At 34.1% G+C, this 13,175-nt stretch overlaps 1 protein-coding gene across 2 annotated transcripts in view; it reads right to left on the reverse strand.

Annotated features, from left to right (window-relative positions):
- Positions 1-13,175, reverse strand: part of Wdr35 (WD repeat domain 35) — a 58,928-nt gene that overhangs the window by 30,714 nt on the left and 15,039 nt on the right. Inside the window, exons 10-13 of one of the 2 annotated variants that reach the window (XM_058578375.1) lie at positions 12,717-12,902; positions 8,040-8,072; positions 7,607-7,667; positions 895-1,039 (exon numbers count right to left, since the gene is read on the reverse strand). In XM_058578375.1, coding sequence (XP_058434358.1) covers positions 895-1,039; positions 7,607-7,667; positions 8,040-8,072; positions 12,717-12,902 — 425 coding nt within the window. The remainder of the gene's footprint in view (positions 1-894; positions 1,040-7,606; positions 7,668-8,039; positions 8,073-12,716; positions 12,903-13,175) is intronic. The other variant, XM_046441317.2, reaches the window with a different exon arrangement.

Here is a 13,175-nt window from a genome sequence, read left to right on the forward strand (position 1 = left end):
GCTGATATTTACTTTTCAACAGTTTCTGCTTCCACATAATTCGCAAGTCCCAAATACTTTTACTGGGGACAAACCTCCTATTTTGTAATTGAGTAAGTCATGAAGGGACAGGAAAGTTGTATTAAGATATCAAGTGTATATGAGGGCAGAAGATGGTTTGAAAAAGCAGCCTGGGATTTCTGAGCTGACTTCTGCAACCCAGTCCCACCAACACATGCCTGTACCCTCATTCAGAGCTGTCAGGTTAACACACATGACAAAATGCTTTATTTAAAGACTTAAGGTAACAACCATAGAACAGCAAACAGAGACAAAATAACTTAGAAAACGCTGTAAATGCATCTTCACCTAGACTTACTATAAGAAGTCCCTCCTGCAGGCTCCTCACGTGGAACAGCTTACCCCCACTTATCACAGCCATTCCAACTCCAGACTCCCTGGAATCCAGAGCAAGGGAAAGAAGCCAAGTCCCCAGTGTACCACACTCAACCCCTCTTCCATACCTGTGCCTCAGGACCGGCCTGTCCTCTGTACCACTAACTCAAAAGAATGAAGCTTCAGATAGATCCTTGGACTACAAATTAATAATCATATTTCAGTAAACATAATAACCCTAGTATCTTGGGGGTAGGTGAGTGAAGACAGCAATTTCATTACAAAAAACAAAGGTCTCTAGCCTTTATCTCCAAGGATTTTCTTTTATTACACCATACTATCTCTCTTTTATTTTGAGAAATTTGAAATGGATCAATCTGAAAAATATTCGTATTAATGGAAAATATTTTGTACTAATCAAGGCAACTGGCATTTTCTCAAGCATGAAAATTTATAATTACTATATCTGGTTTTAATGTGATATGGTTAAACTATTAAAATATGTATCAAAAAAGATACCTTTCTCTTCCTTCTTTCCGGGATCGCGTTATCTGATTAATTTCCAGTGCTGTGAGCTTCTTTGCCACACGATATTGCCAAATATAAAATGCTTCTTTCGAAGCTGCTATCACGTGAGTTTTGGTCATTGCAACAAATAAGGGCACTGTCAAAAAGAACATTAAGACAATTAAGTAATGGTTACACAGAATCACAGAATGTCCTCCTGAATGTAACTTCAGGAATCACAGAGTCCAACTCCTCATTTTATAGACAATATACTTGCAGTTTCAAAATACCCACACACAGTCTCTCAAATCAGAAAATAATCTAAAGCTCATACGACCATACCACACAAAAAGAATGGATCCAAGCACCCCAAAAATGCTTCTTTTTTAATTTTTATTTTTTTAGTCATACATGACAATAGAATGCATTTTGATATATAATACATACATGGAATGTACATACTTCAATCATATTGTCTATTCTATTCTGCTGCCCTTCCTATCCTCCCTACTCCTCCCCTCCTCTCCCATCCTTTCTCTCTATTCAATCTAATGTGACACACTCTTTTTTTTTCTTTTTCTCATTACAACATCATATATGTATTCTGTATAACAATGAGGTTTTCCTCCCATCTTCTGTGCAACTCCCCTTCTCCCTCTTTTTCCCTCCCACCTCTCTTCCCTATTTAGTGGTAGTCTTCTTCTCATGCTCTTCCTTCCTATCCCACCCAAAAATGCTTCTTTTGAAGCTGCTGTCACATAGGTTTTGGTCACTGCAACAAATAATGGTACTACTGAAAAGAACATCAAGACAATTAAATTAAGGAATGAATCAAAGGCCTAAATACAAGAGCAAAAACTATAACACTTAAAAGAAAATGTAGGAGTAAATCTTTGTGACCTTGAGGTAAGCAATGGTTGGTATCTTAGATATAACACCAGAGTACAAGCAACAAAAGAAAAAGTAGATAAATTGGACTTCATCAAAATCAAAAACATTTGTAATTCAAAAAATACCATTAAGAAAGTGAAAAAGTCCACAGAATGTGAGAAAATATTTAATCACATATTTAATAAGGAATTCTATCTAGAATATATCAAGAACACATAAAATTCAATAATAAAAGATGAATAACCCAATTTAAAAGCAATCAAAAAATCTGAATAGACAGTTATCCAATGAAGATTTTTTTAATGGCCATTAAGAAAATGAAAAGATGGTCAACATCTTAGGCATCAGAGAGATGCAAATGAAACCATAATGAGATATAATTTCACACCTACTATGGAGCTAGAATCAAAAAGATGATAATAAGTGTTGACAAGAATGTACAGAAATGGTAGAAATGTAAAATACACTTTGAAAAACGGTTTGTCAGTTCCTCAAGATGTTAAATACAGAGTTACTATATGCCCTAGCAAGTATTCTCTTAGATTATACCCAAGACAGATTAAAACATATGTCCACACAAAAAGCCATACTCAAATGATCATAACAGCATTATTCATAATAGTCAAAAGGTAGAACCAACCCAGATGCCCATCAACTGACGGATGAATAAATAAAATCCAACCTCTGCTTTCTCTCCCTACAACCAGTCATGACTTGGTTCCGAATTTATCCTTTCTCATGACCTCATATGTGTTAAATCCCCATTGTAACTTAGAAAAGAAAATTATCCCAAGTTCCTTCCTAATTTAGAAATATAGGGCTGGGGATGTGGCTCAAGCGGTAGCGCGCTCGCCTGGCATGCGTGCGGCCGGGGTTCGATCCTCAGCACCACATACAAAGAAAGATGTTGTGTCCGCCGAAAAACTGAAAAATAAATATTAAAAATTTTTTTTTCTCTCTCTCTATTTAAAAAAATTATTAAAAAATTATAGAAATATAGTTTTCTAAACAAATAACTTTTTCATCTGTTTTATCTCTTAAAAAAAATGTTCAATCTCCTACTGTGGACCCTTTTATGAAGTATACAAGCTAATCAAATCCTATTATAGATTTGAATTTTGAATATAGAATTTTTATACTAAACAAGTCAGTAAAATTAAGTCATATTTTAAAATGTTATTTTCATAACTGTCAAGATTTTTCTGTTTAAAATATGTACTATTAACAACCACTAGAGGGCATTCCAAGCCTCTCCTGGGTGGGGAACAAAAGGTAGACTGAAAAATGGCAACTGGGCCTCCAGGGGGCGTTCAGGGCAGGCCAGGCTCTCTCCTTCACTTTGCCTTATTAAATTCTAAAACATTTACTAAATATTTAGTAAATTCTGCCATGAATATGCGAATACTGGTAACCCTTATGCCCTTAGAGTAAAGTCCACAAACCTTTACTACTTTCTAATATAAATTTTCCTAAGCACATAAAAACATTTTTCCAACCAACGTTTTAACATAATTATAAATTATACTCAAGTTATTTCTTTTTGTTAGCCTGACTGATTCAAAATTAGGATATCAGTGGTTCCAGGTAAGAGTCAAATTTCTTGGATTCAAATCACAGGCACTTGCTAACTGTGGCACTGGATAAAGTATTTCTTCTCTCAAAACCTCAGATTATTTATAGTAAATTAAAGATAATAATAATGCCAATCCTATTTATAAAAGAGAAATTAACTATAAAGCATAGCACAGTGCCTGGAATAGAGTAAATACTTAATAATTTTAAAGCCAATATTTATAGATTTTTAAAAATATATGCCAGGCCCTCTTCACACATTACAAATATTAACTCACAATCACCCTTTAAGGTAGCCATTATTATCTCCATTTAGCATATGAAGAAACTGAGGCATGAAACAGTTATAATTTGCCTATGACATATGCTAGAAAGTGGTAGAGTTGGACATGAACCCAGTCAATCTGACACCAGGTTTCATGCTCATAATCACTCCTCAGTAAGGATTAGGAAGTATTAGGCACGGATGCTATTCTCATTCTCATTTTTACTATCTAGATAGGTTTTTAAAATACAACCATATAGGGCTGGGGTTGTGTCTCAGTGGTAAGCGTTCGCCTCGCATGTGCAAACATAAAAATAAAGGTATTGTTTCCAACTACAACTAAAATATATATATATATATATATATATATATATATATATATATATATATATATATATATATAAACATATACAAATTCTCTAGTCAATACAAAATTAAACACAAATATATTGGAAATGTGTTCTTTTGAGTCAATATAGTAGTGATTTCAGTAAATTTATATGAGTAGGAATGCCATCAATATAAATTTTGATACATCTTTATTTAAAAAATTCACTTCATCCAGATTAAGCTTCTAGGAAAAACAAGGCCAAATTTCAAGGGATCAAATGTTTTAGAAAAAGAACATTTTTCTGGACAAAAACACCTCATGCCCTCCTGAACTATTTAATACTTGGAAAGAAAAAATTCAAAACACCTAGAAAGATTATTGAAAAAAATTTTATGAAAATAATTGTGCTTCCATTAATTGCACTTTGTAACACTAAAAGCAGTCATTTCTAGTCAAGCCAGGATGTAAAATTTAAAACAATTTAGGAATTCACATATAAGTAAAACCTGCTTGTAATATTTTCATGCTGAGCCCTGAAATAAATGCCTGCATTTGTAACAGTCCCTCCCCCACTTTCCTACTCATTCATTTCTTAGTCTTTTAAAAGAAGCTGGTAAACTGAAATTGCGCTGAAGAGTTTTCATCAAATTAACTTTCTCTGGAATACATGGAAAACACAGTGCATGTGTTAGAGACAACAATTAGAAACCTGCTGTGCTCCACCAAAATGGCTGCAACACGGGCAACCTGGCAGTCTCTGGCCACTTTGCATGACTCCATGCCTCTGCAAATGCTATCTTCTCTCTTTAAAATATCAACTGAAGAAATACTTATCCCTCAAAACTCAGCTCAAATGCAACCTTTTCTACATAGAAAAGATGACTCTGAGGCCCTTATGCCCCAAGATTCATTTATCCAAATCTTTCATGATACCTGGCCCACAGCAGGGGAGCAGTAAGTCATTTTTCAATGGACTGATTCAATCTTAATAACTTGTTATAGACATCATGTAAGAAGTGTCATAATTAGCCAGGCGCAGTGGCACACGCCTGTAATCCCAGCAGCTTGGGAGGCTGAGGCAGGAGGATCACAAGTTCAAAGCCAGCCTCAACAATGGCAAGATGCTAAGCAACTCAGTGAGATCCTGTCTCTAAATAAAATACAAAATAGGGCTGGGGATGTGGCTCAGTGGTCAAGAGCCTCTGAGCTCAATCTCTACTATCCCCACCCCCCAAAAAAAAAGAAATGTCATAATTAATTTCTCATTATTCCCAGTTATCACTGAAGTATCCAAAACAATATATACTTATTAATGATTTGCTTTACTCTGTATTTACATGACAGAAAATATCTTCCACATGTTCAATAAACATTTACTATAGGCCAAGCACAGTGTTATGTACTGGGGATACAAAAGTTAACTAGAAAAAAGATTTTTAAGAAGTTCAGAATCTAAAGGAGAAAACAGGCAAGAAGATCAATAACTGCAGCACAAACAAAGAAGCACTTTGGGGAATGGGGTTGTGGCTCAGAGGTAGAGCACTTGCCTAGTATGCGTGAGGCTCTGGGTTCAATCCTAAGCACTACATAAAAATAAAATAAAGGTATTGTGTTCACCTACAACTAAAGAATAAATATAAAAGAAAAGAAGTACTTTGAATAAAAGTACACCACAGATATCATAATGACCCCATGGAAGAGCACCAAAAGAGGGTGCCCTAACCCTAACATATAGAGTACGACAGAGCTCCACAAACCATACTCCCAAATAATGTGTAAAATCCTTTTTTAAAGGTTTCCATAGAGACTGTTAAGAGCAAGAGTACACAGCAGAACAAGAACAATATGTTTCAGAATAGAACCAGTCACATGTGTTTTTTGTCATTTTAGTCTCCAGTCCTTGTGAAAATTTGGCATAGAAACTTTATAAAGAAATTTTACAGGATATGCATGAAAAAAAAAGTTGAGACTTTGGCTGTGTTTGCTATAGTGCAATGAAAGAACTGTTTGTTAAAATGTCAGTCTGCAAGACTGCAAAAAAACGTTTTGAGACTCAAAAATACGAATAATCGTGCCCTCGAGTATTTGCCATTTTATGAAAGGGAAGGATTTGCATTTATCTTTATTTCACAAACAGTCTAACCTGGTGCAGTCGTGCATGCCTATATAATCCCAGCTACTTGGGAGGCTGAGGCAGGAGGATAGCAAATTCAAGACCTACGTGGGCAACTTAGCAAAATACTTGATCAAAAATGAAAAGTGAAAAAGGCTGAGGATGTAGCCCAGTCATAGAGCACCTCTAGGTTCTATCAGAAACAAAAGAAGAAAAGTCAGCCTGAGACAAAAATTACTTAGAGGCTAACCCTATCATCATATGAGTCTATGTTAAAACTTTAGATCTTAAAAGAAAAAGAATATAATCTGAAGATTGATAGAATTTACCCCTTAAAAACTGTTATGCTTCCAATAAATAAGATATTTGTGACAAGAGTCAGTAATACTCTTAAGTCTTTCAACAAGGAACACTAACATATGTATACATACATATGAACATACCTATATAACAATGGACATAGATAGGCAGTTGAAATATTTCAATATATCAAGGTGAATGAGTTACCAACACCCTAACGTTGGAGCATAAAATCTTAAGGCCAGTAAATATTTTTCACATTTGCTTGTTATCAACTGAAGAACCTAGCAAAATGCAAACATTTAGAAGGTGACATTATCATTTCATTGATTAGATTGAATGTCCAATACAGAATAAAAAAAAAAAGAAGAAGAAAGAAAGAAAGAAAAGAGTAGTTCTCAGAGTCAGAAAATAATTCAATGGGGGTTTTCAATTTTTTAGATTAAATGATTTTTTTGTCATATTATATCCAATATACTACCATAAACTTAAAAGAAAATCATTACTTTTCAAAGTTCTGTGAAAGGGCAACAAAATATTTGTTAGTGATTATAAACAAGCTTCTCTGAACAAAATTTAAAATTTTTTGGTGGATTATTTTTATAACTTTGGATAGAAAAAAAATGCAAAATTAAAGAAACAAATGCACTCTGAAAAGGGGGAATTTTTCAAAGCTGTCCCTATTAATAGACTAATTTCATTAGAAAACTCTGGAAAGAGCAAACTCAATTTTACAAGCAGCTAAAGTGTTTTTATGGAAGAGAGGTATTTACAAGCAGTTATAAAAGTGATTTAACAGCAAAATTCTTTCTATAATCCTCAGTTTATTACACTTAAGCATTATGTAGCATGCCAACTTCTGTACAATTATATTTCCCACTTAAAGCAAATAATGGCAATTATGAATAATCATGGATTTTAGATACAGTAACCTTTTAATTTATTATCTTAACTAGGATGCTTTTGAGAGTGAAATGGTGTGTTAATAAGTCTGCCATGAGAACAGGTATAATCTGGTACTGGACCTGACAACCAGAAAGTATGGTCATTCTAATTAATATCATAGGTTTTTGAATTAGTGTTACAAATAAAACCTGATTGTTGTTCTGGGGATATGGCTCAGTGGTAGAGTGCTTGCCTGGCATGCCTGAGGCCCTGAATTCAATCCCCAGCACAAAAAAGAAAAAAAAAAAATGAGGAAATAGATTATAGAGGAAAAGACTAAACAAAATAAATATTAACACTTCCTTACCAATATCAATGTATTTGGGATCCAAGGGTGTGCCAATAGAATTACAAAGAACTAGCACAAACTGTGAACAAACAAAACAAAAACAAATATCACAACTCTTACTTACAACTAATAAAGAAATATATATCATACTTATCTTTTTCAAGTATCATTAACTGAGAAATAATTGATAAAATTGTTAGATGCAAAAATAGCAAATAAAAACAAGACAATCTAAGGCATTAACCATTTTAAAAATACAAATTAAAATTAAATGAAGGGTGATTTCTCAATATAACAGAATACCACAGTTTTTAAGAGGACATTTTAGAAATACTGATACACTGGCTCCTTTTCATCATGTGTACTTCTAAAATTCCTGACCAGCTATAACATCAAAATTCATTTTTATCTTATTATAACCAGCTATATAAGAACTAACTTAATTTGTTACCGTTGCACCAAATGTCTCCATTTCATTCTCCTCCTTTGAAGCAATATATAAACAACATGAGAAATTCAGAAAAATTCAGTTAATTCAGAAAAGACATAATCCAACCTAGTAAAAATGACTTATATTCAAATAATTATCAATGACTAATATTAGGAAGATAATAAAGCATGCTTTAGATCATACTGTTCTAAAGTGATAATTTCATTTTTCTTTCACTGTATCCTGTACTAACAGTACTATTCTATTTAGATGTTTTCCTAATCAGAATAATAATTTCAAATAAATCAATTTTATACATATTTTTGATACATATCTTTCCTTTTTCAGCATCTCAATTAAAACCTGTTTAATTAATTTCATAAATATAAACCAAATGATAAAAGGTATACTAAAAATACTATAATTTACCCTTCCACCCTTTAAAAGCTTATTTACTGTCCAAAATACCACAAGTTGTATTTTTAATTTACTTTTCATTTTCATCAATTATATTTTCAAAAAATAATTCTACAGGACTTCTTGCTAAAACTGGCACAGCATTCCTTTTCTACTCCCTTTAACTCCTGCTCTTGCTATTTATCTCTACAAATCTAAGTAACATATTTCTAGAGCTATTTCTGGTTTTGTTTTGTTTCAATCCAGTGCATTATCTGTCACCTTCCCACTATGAAAGATAAGAATTTTGCTTTTTTTCATCCCCTTTCCCAAACACCTGCCACCCAGGGGCATACTTCTATCCCTTCATCTTTCCACTTTTAACATAATTTTGTTAGATCAGAATTAGGACTAAATATTATATGTCAGTTTAAAAAATCAGTGATCGCATTATTTTGACTGTGTAAATGCTATTCAGCTGAGACATCCATTATACCATGATTTATTTTCCTTTCAAGCATAGTTTGCTTTCCCTGTAGTTTATTATTATCTTTATTTTTTCCTTTGTTTAGCTTTCTAGGCACCCATTACTAACTCAAATCCCTGATTTTCCTTAGTTAAGTCTATCTCCTCTCAAGGGTTCAAACATTCTAGGGAATCTAACAATTGCATACGTTTAAATTTCTTCGGAAACCTTCTGCCCTTCTAAGCTCACTGGCCTCCCTGGGCATGCTGCAGAGCAGTCAATTGGTACCACTCTTCACCAGGGGCCCTGTGCTCCTGTTTCTTCTTCTTTCTTCCTCTTTCTTGGTTTATTCCTCATTTTCATGGACATTATCATCAAGTAACTAACTCCCTAAAATGGGACACCACGGAAGGTAAAATTTTTATGACCTTGCACATCTGAAAAAGTCTATATTCCACCCTCACACTTAAGTGGTTTTCTTAGGATGTGGAATTTTAGATAGGAAGTCAGTTTCCCTCAAAATTTTAAAGGCGATTCTCCAAAGCATTGCTTTTCATAAATCAGATGTCATTATGACTCCTTATCCTATGAAATCTGTTTTTCCTCTCTGAAATCTTGTAAGACTCTTTTTTTTTTAAATCCCTAGTGTTCTGAAATTTCACAGTGATGTGTCTTGATGTGGAAACACATTTATTCAATCTAGAACCTCAAGGGAAATTTTCCTGGATTTTTTTTTTTTTTTAGATTCATTCCATGCTATTTTGCTTTTACAGTTTTCTTAGAACTATTGTTCAAATACTAAACTTCCAAGACTAAGTTTTCTAATTTTCTTCTTTTTCACTACTTTCCATTCTTTGTCTTTTTTGCTGTACTTTGTAGGGTATTTTCATCCAATTTCCTAACCATTCTGCCAAATTTTTCAATGGGATTCTCATATTTGTAACTTCTAAAATTTTCCTTTTCTATACTTATTCTTATTTTATAGATGGAAACCTCTTAAGTCTCTGAAGATAATCATGATGGTTCTTTGCAGAATATAGAATCTTTGAATTTTTCTTTTTGTCTAGTCTTTACTTCCTCCAAGTTCTTTTCTACTTGTGGTTATACTGGTATCTGTCTGTTAAATTCAATGCTTTCTTCAAATGTCTGAGAATTCTAATCTGTCTGCTGTATTTAAAAGTGGAATGCCAATCAATAAATGGGCAAAAGAATTAAACACAAATTTCTCAAAAGAAAAAACACAAACGGTCAACAAACATATTAAAAAAATGTTCAACCTGTCTAGCAGCCAGGGAAATGCAAATAAAAATTACACTAAGATTTCATCTCACTCCAGTCAGAATGGCAATTATCAAGAATACAAATAACAATAAATATGGCAAGGATGTGAGGGAACAGGTACACTTATACATTGTTGGTGGGAATGCAAATTAGTACAACTACTGTGGAAAGCAGTGTGGAGATTTCTCAAAAAACTAGGAATGGAATCACCACATGACCCAGCTATCCCACTCCTCCGTACTTATCCGAAAAAACTAAATCAGCATACTATCACAATGTAGCCACTGCAATTTTTATAGCAGCATAATTCACAATAGCCAAATTATGCAATCAACCCAGACACCTGTCAATGGATCAAGAAAATGTGGTATATGTACACAATGGTGTTTTACCCAGCCATAAAGAAGAATGAAATAATATTTGCCAGTAAATGGATGGAAATGGAGAAAATCATGCTAAGTGAAATAAGCCAGACTGAGAAAATCAAGGGTTGAAAGTTTTCTCTTATATGTTGGAGCGAAAGCAAAATAAGGGAAAGAAGTCAATGGGGGAAGAGATCAGATATCATAAAATATAGGGAAGATCAGTGGAGTAGGAAAATGAGAGGGAGAGAGGAAGGAAGAAAAACAGAAATACATTAATCAACAAAATCATGTCATATACATATATAAATGTACCAAAGGGAATTCCACCTTTATATATATATAGAAAGCACCAATCAAAAATAAATAAAGGAGGGGCTAGGGGTATAGCTCAGTGGTAGAACACTTGCCTAGCACACGTGGGGTGCTGGGTTTGATTCTCAGCACCACATAAAAACAAACAAATAAAGGTATTGTGTCCATCTAGAATTAAAAATAAATAATAAATACATAAATAAAGGAGCCAGGCACCGTGATGCATGCCTGTAATCCCAGTAGCTCCAGCTCGAGAGGCTGAGTCACACGGATCTCAAGTTCAAAGCCAGCCTCAGCAACAGTGAGGTGCTAAGCAACTCAGTGAGACCCTGTCTCTAAATAAAATACAAAATAGGGCTGAGGATGTGGCTCAGAAGTCAAGTGGCCCTGAGTTCAATCCCTGGTACCAAAATAAATAAATAAATGAGTAAAAGGAAGATCAGTAGAGGAGGGAGAAGGAGGGAGGAGGAATGGGGATTGAAATCAAATTCCTTGTATATATAATTTTATCCAAAGGAACCCAAATACTATGTATAATTATAATGCTCTAACAAAATAAAATTAAAAAGTGGAATACTAAAAGGCTACTTGGAATCTATTTGTCCACAAAACTGAGCATGGCTTTTACTGTGAAGTGATCAAGCAGGGTTGTTTTCTTGGAGATTCCCAATCTTAGTCTTTTCTCATGAGCTGATAAGATTCTTCAGAGAAGATTCTTTCAATCCGCTACCTCAAAGCCTGATGCCCTGCTGCCAGTGCTCTGGGAACCAAGTAGGGATAGAAGACCAGGGGTACTGACAAGTCCTGAACTTCTCATTTAATTGGTTTTCATCTGAGTTCTTCCACCCTTAGCTATGCGTGGTGCCCTTCAGTGCAGAGATCCCCTTTGATCCTTCCTGGAGATTTAAGCCCAGTCTTAATAGATGTTAAGCCAGCAGCTGCCCGTGTTCTCTTTCTATGGGGATCTGAGAACTTTCTTTGTTATATCTTTTTTTATATGTTAGTTTCTTTCTCAGGCACTCCAAGTCCTGTTCCTCTTCAACATTCTGTAACTAGATGCTTCTTTGCTTTTTCCATGAAAAGTTTATGGTTCAGCTTTTTCAGGCCTGCTAAGGTAATTATCACTAATCCACCTATTCTCTAACCTCCAAAATTTGTTGCCATTTCCTCTCCATTTCTGGTCCCTATGGGCTTGTGACTTTAAAAAAAAAAAAAAAACTTTACTGTTGTTCAGCAAGTTTCAGAAGAGAACAAAGCCAAATAAGGCTGTTCAAATGGTTACCTTTAACCAAAAATGTAATAAGGAAATAAATTATAACCTAGATAAAGACATTGGTAGTCCTATTTTGGAATATTTACATTTTTCTACAAATACTTAAATTATTAGTACACTTTTTAACAAGATATTATATGTACTATTTATTTTGTGCTCTGAGATGACTTTTAAACTAATATAATTTCAAATAAAAGATTTCTCAATGTCAAAAGCTTCCCAAACTGTTACAAATAGTCATTATTTTATCCGTTCTTTAGAATTTATTGCAGATATCTGGATATTCATTGTTTGCTTGTGAAATTTTAACTTGGAAAAGGATTATGGTGTTTTAAATATATTTCAGAGAAAAAAGCTTCAGTACTGAACCAGTCAATATGAACTGCCAATGATTAGCTGAATGGAGGGGAAAAAAATCAGAGAATACAGAAGCATTGGAGTCATATAGTTTTCCAGAACAGGTCTAGACTAACATGGCCAACAGACCCCGTGTTTCTGTACCTGCCAGTATCCAGGCCATGCTTGAGAATGTGGATAACTCTGGCCCAATTATGCCAACCAGTCTGTTCACCAGTCTGTGCTTTAAGATACCAAGGAATTCCTACCTGAGGATGACTTTCATCAGCTTTTGTAGCCAAAATGCAGAAATCGCCATAAGTGGTAATGGAAATGATACTCTTCACATATTTAACATATTTCTCATTGTTTTTAGTGTCCCAAAAGACAACACAGTACTCAGGACGATCTGGTCTGGTATATGCATACACCACAGTATTTGAACAATAGCCCCACTAGGAAGAAAGGAAGCAGAAAAGGGAAGGAATGGGAGGAGGAAAGAGGGAAAGGAAGAGAGAGGAAGGAAAGAATATTTAGTTTTGGGAGAAAAAATGCAATTTATTTTATTTTTACTCTAGGAATAATGCAGATAAGTACTTTATCGGTACTGACAAAATACATTCTTCAGAAATGGTAGAATTCCTGAATTCTGAATCTTCAGCTTCATACCTACCTTTTTTGCACTAAAATAACCAAAAAGGTAATAATAATACATTTTAAAAACAAAA

The sequence above is a fragment of the Marmota monax genome, unplaced genomic scaffold (assembly GCF_021218885.2).
Source record: "Marmota monax isolate L192 unplaced genomic scaffold, Marmota_monax_Labrador192_F-V1.1 WCK01_AAM20220418_F8-fsc00010, whole genome shotgun sequence".
Lineage (NCBI taxonomy): Eukaryota > Metazoa > Chordata > Mammalia > Rodentia > Sciuridae > Marmota > Marmota monax.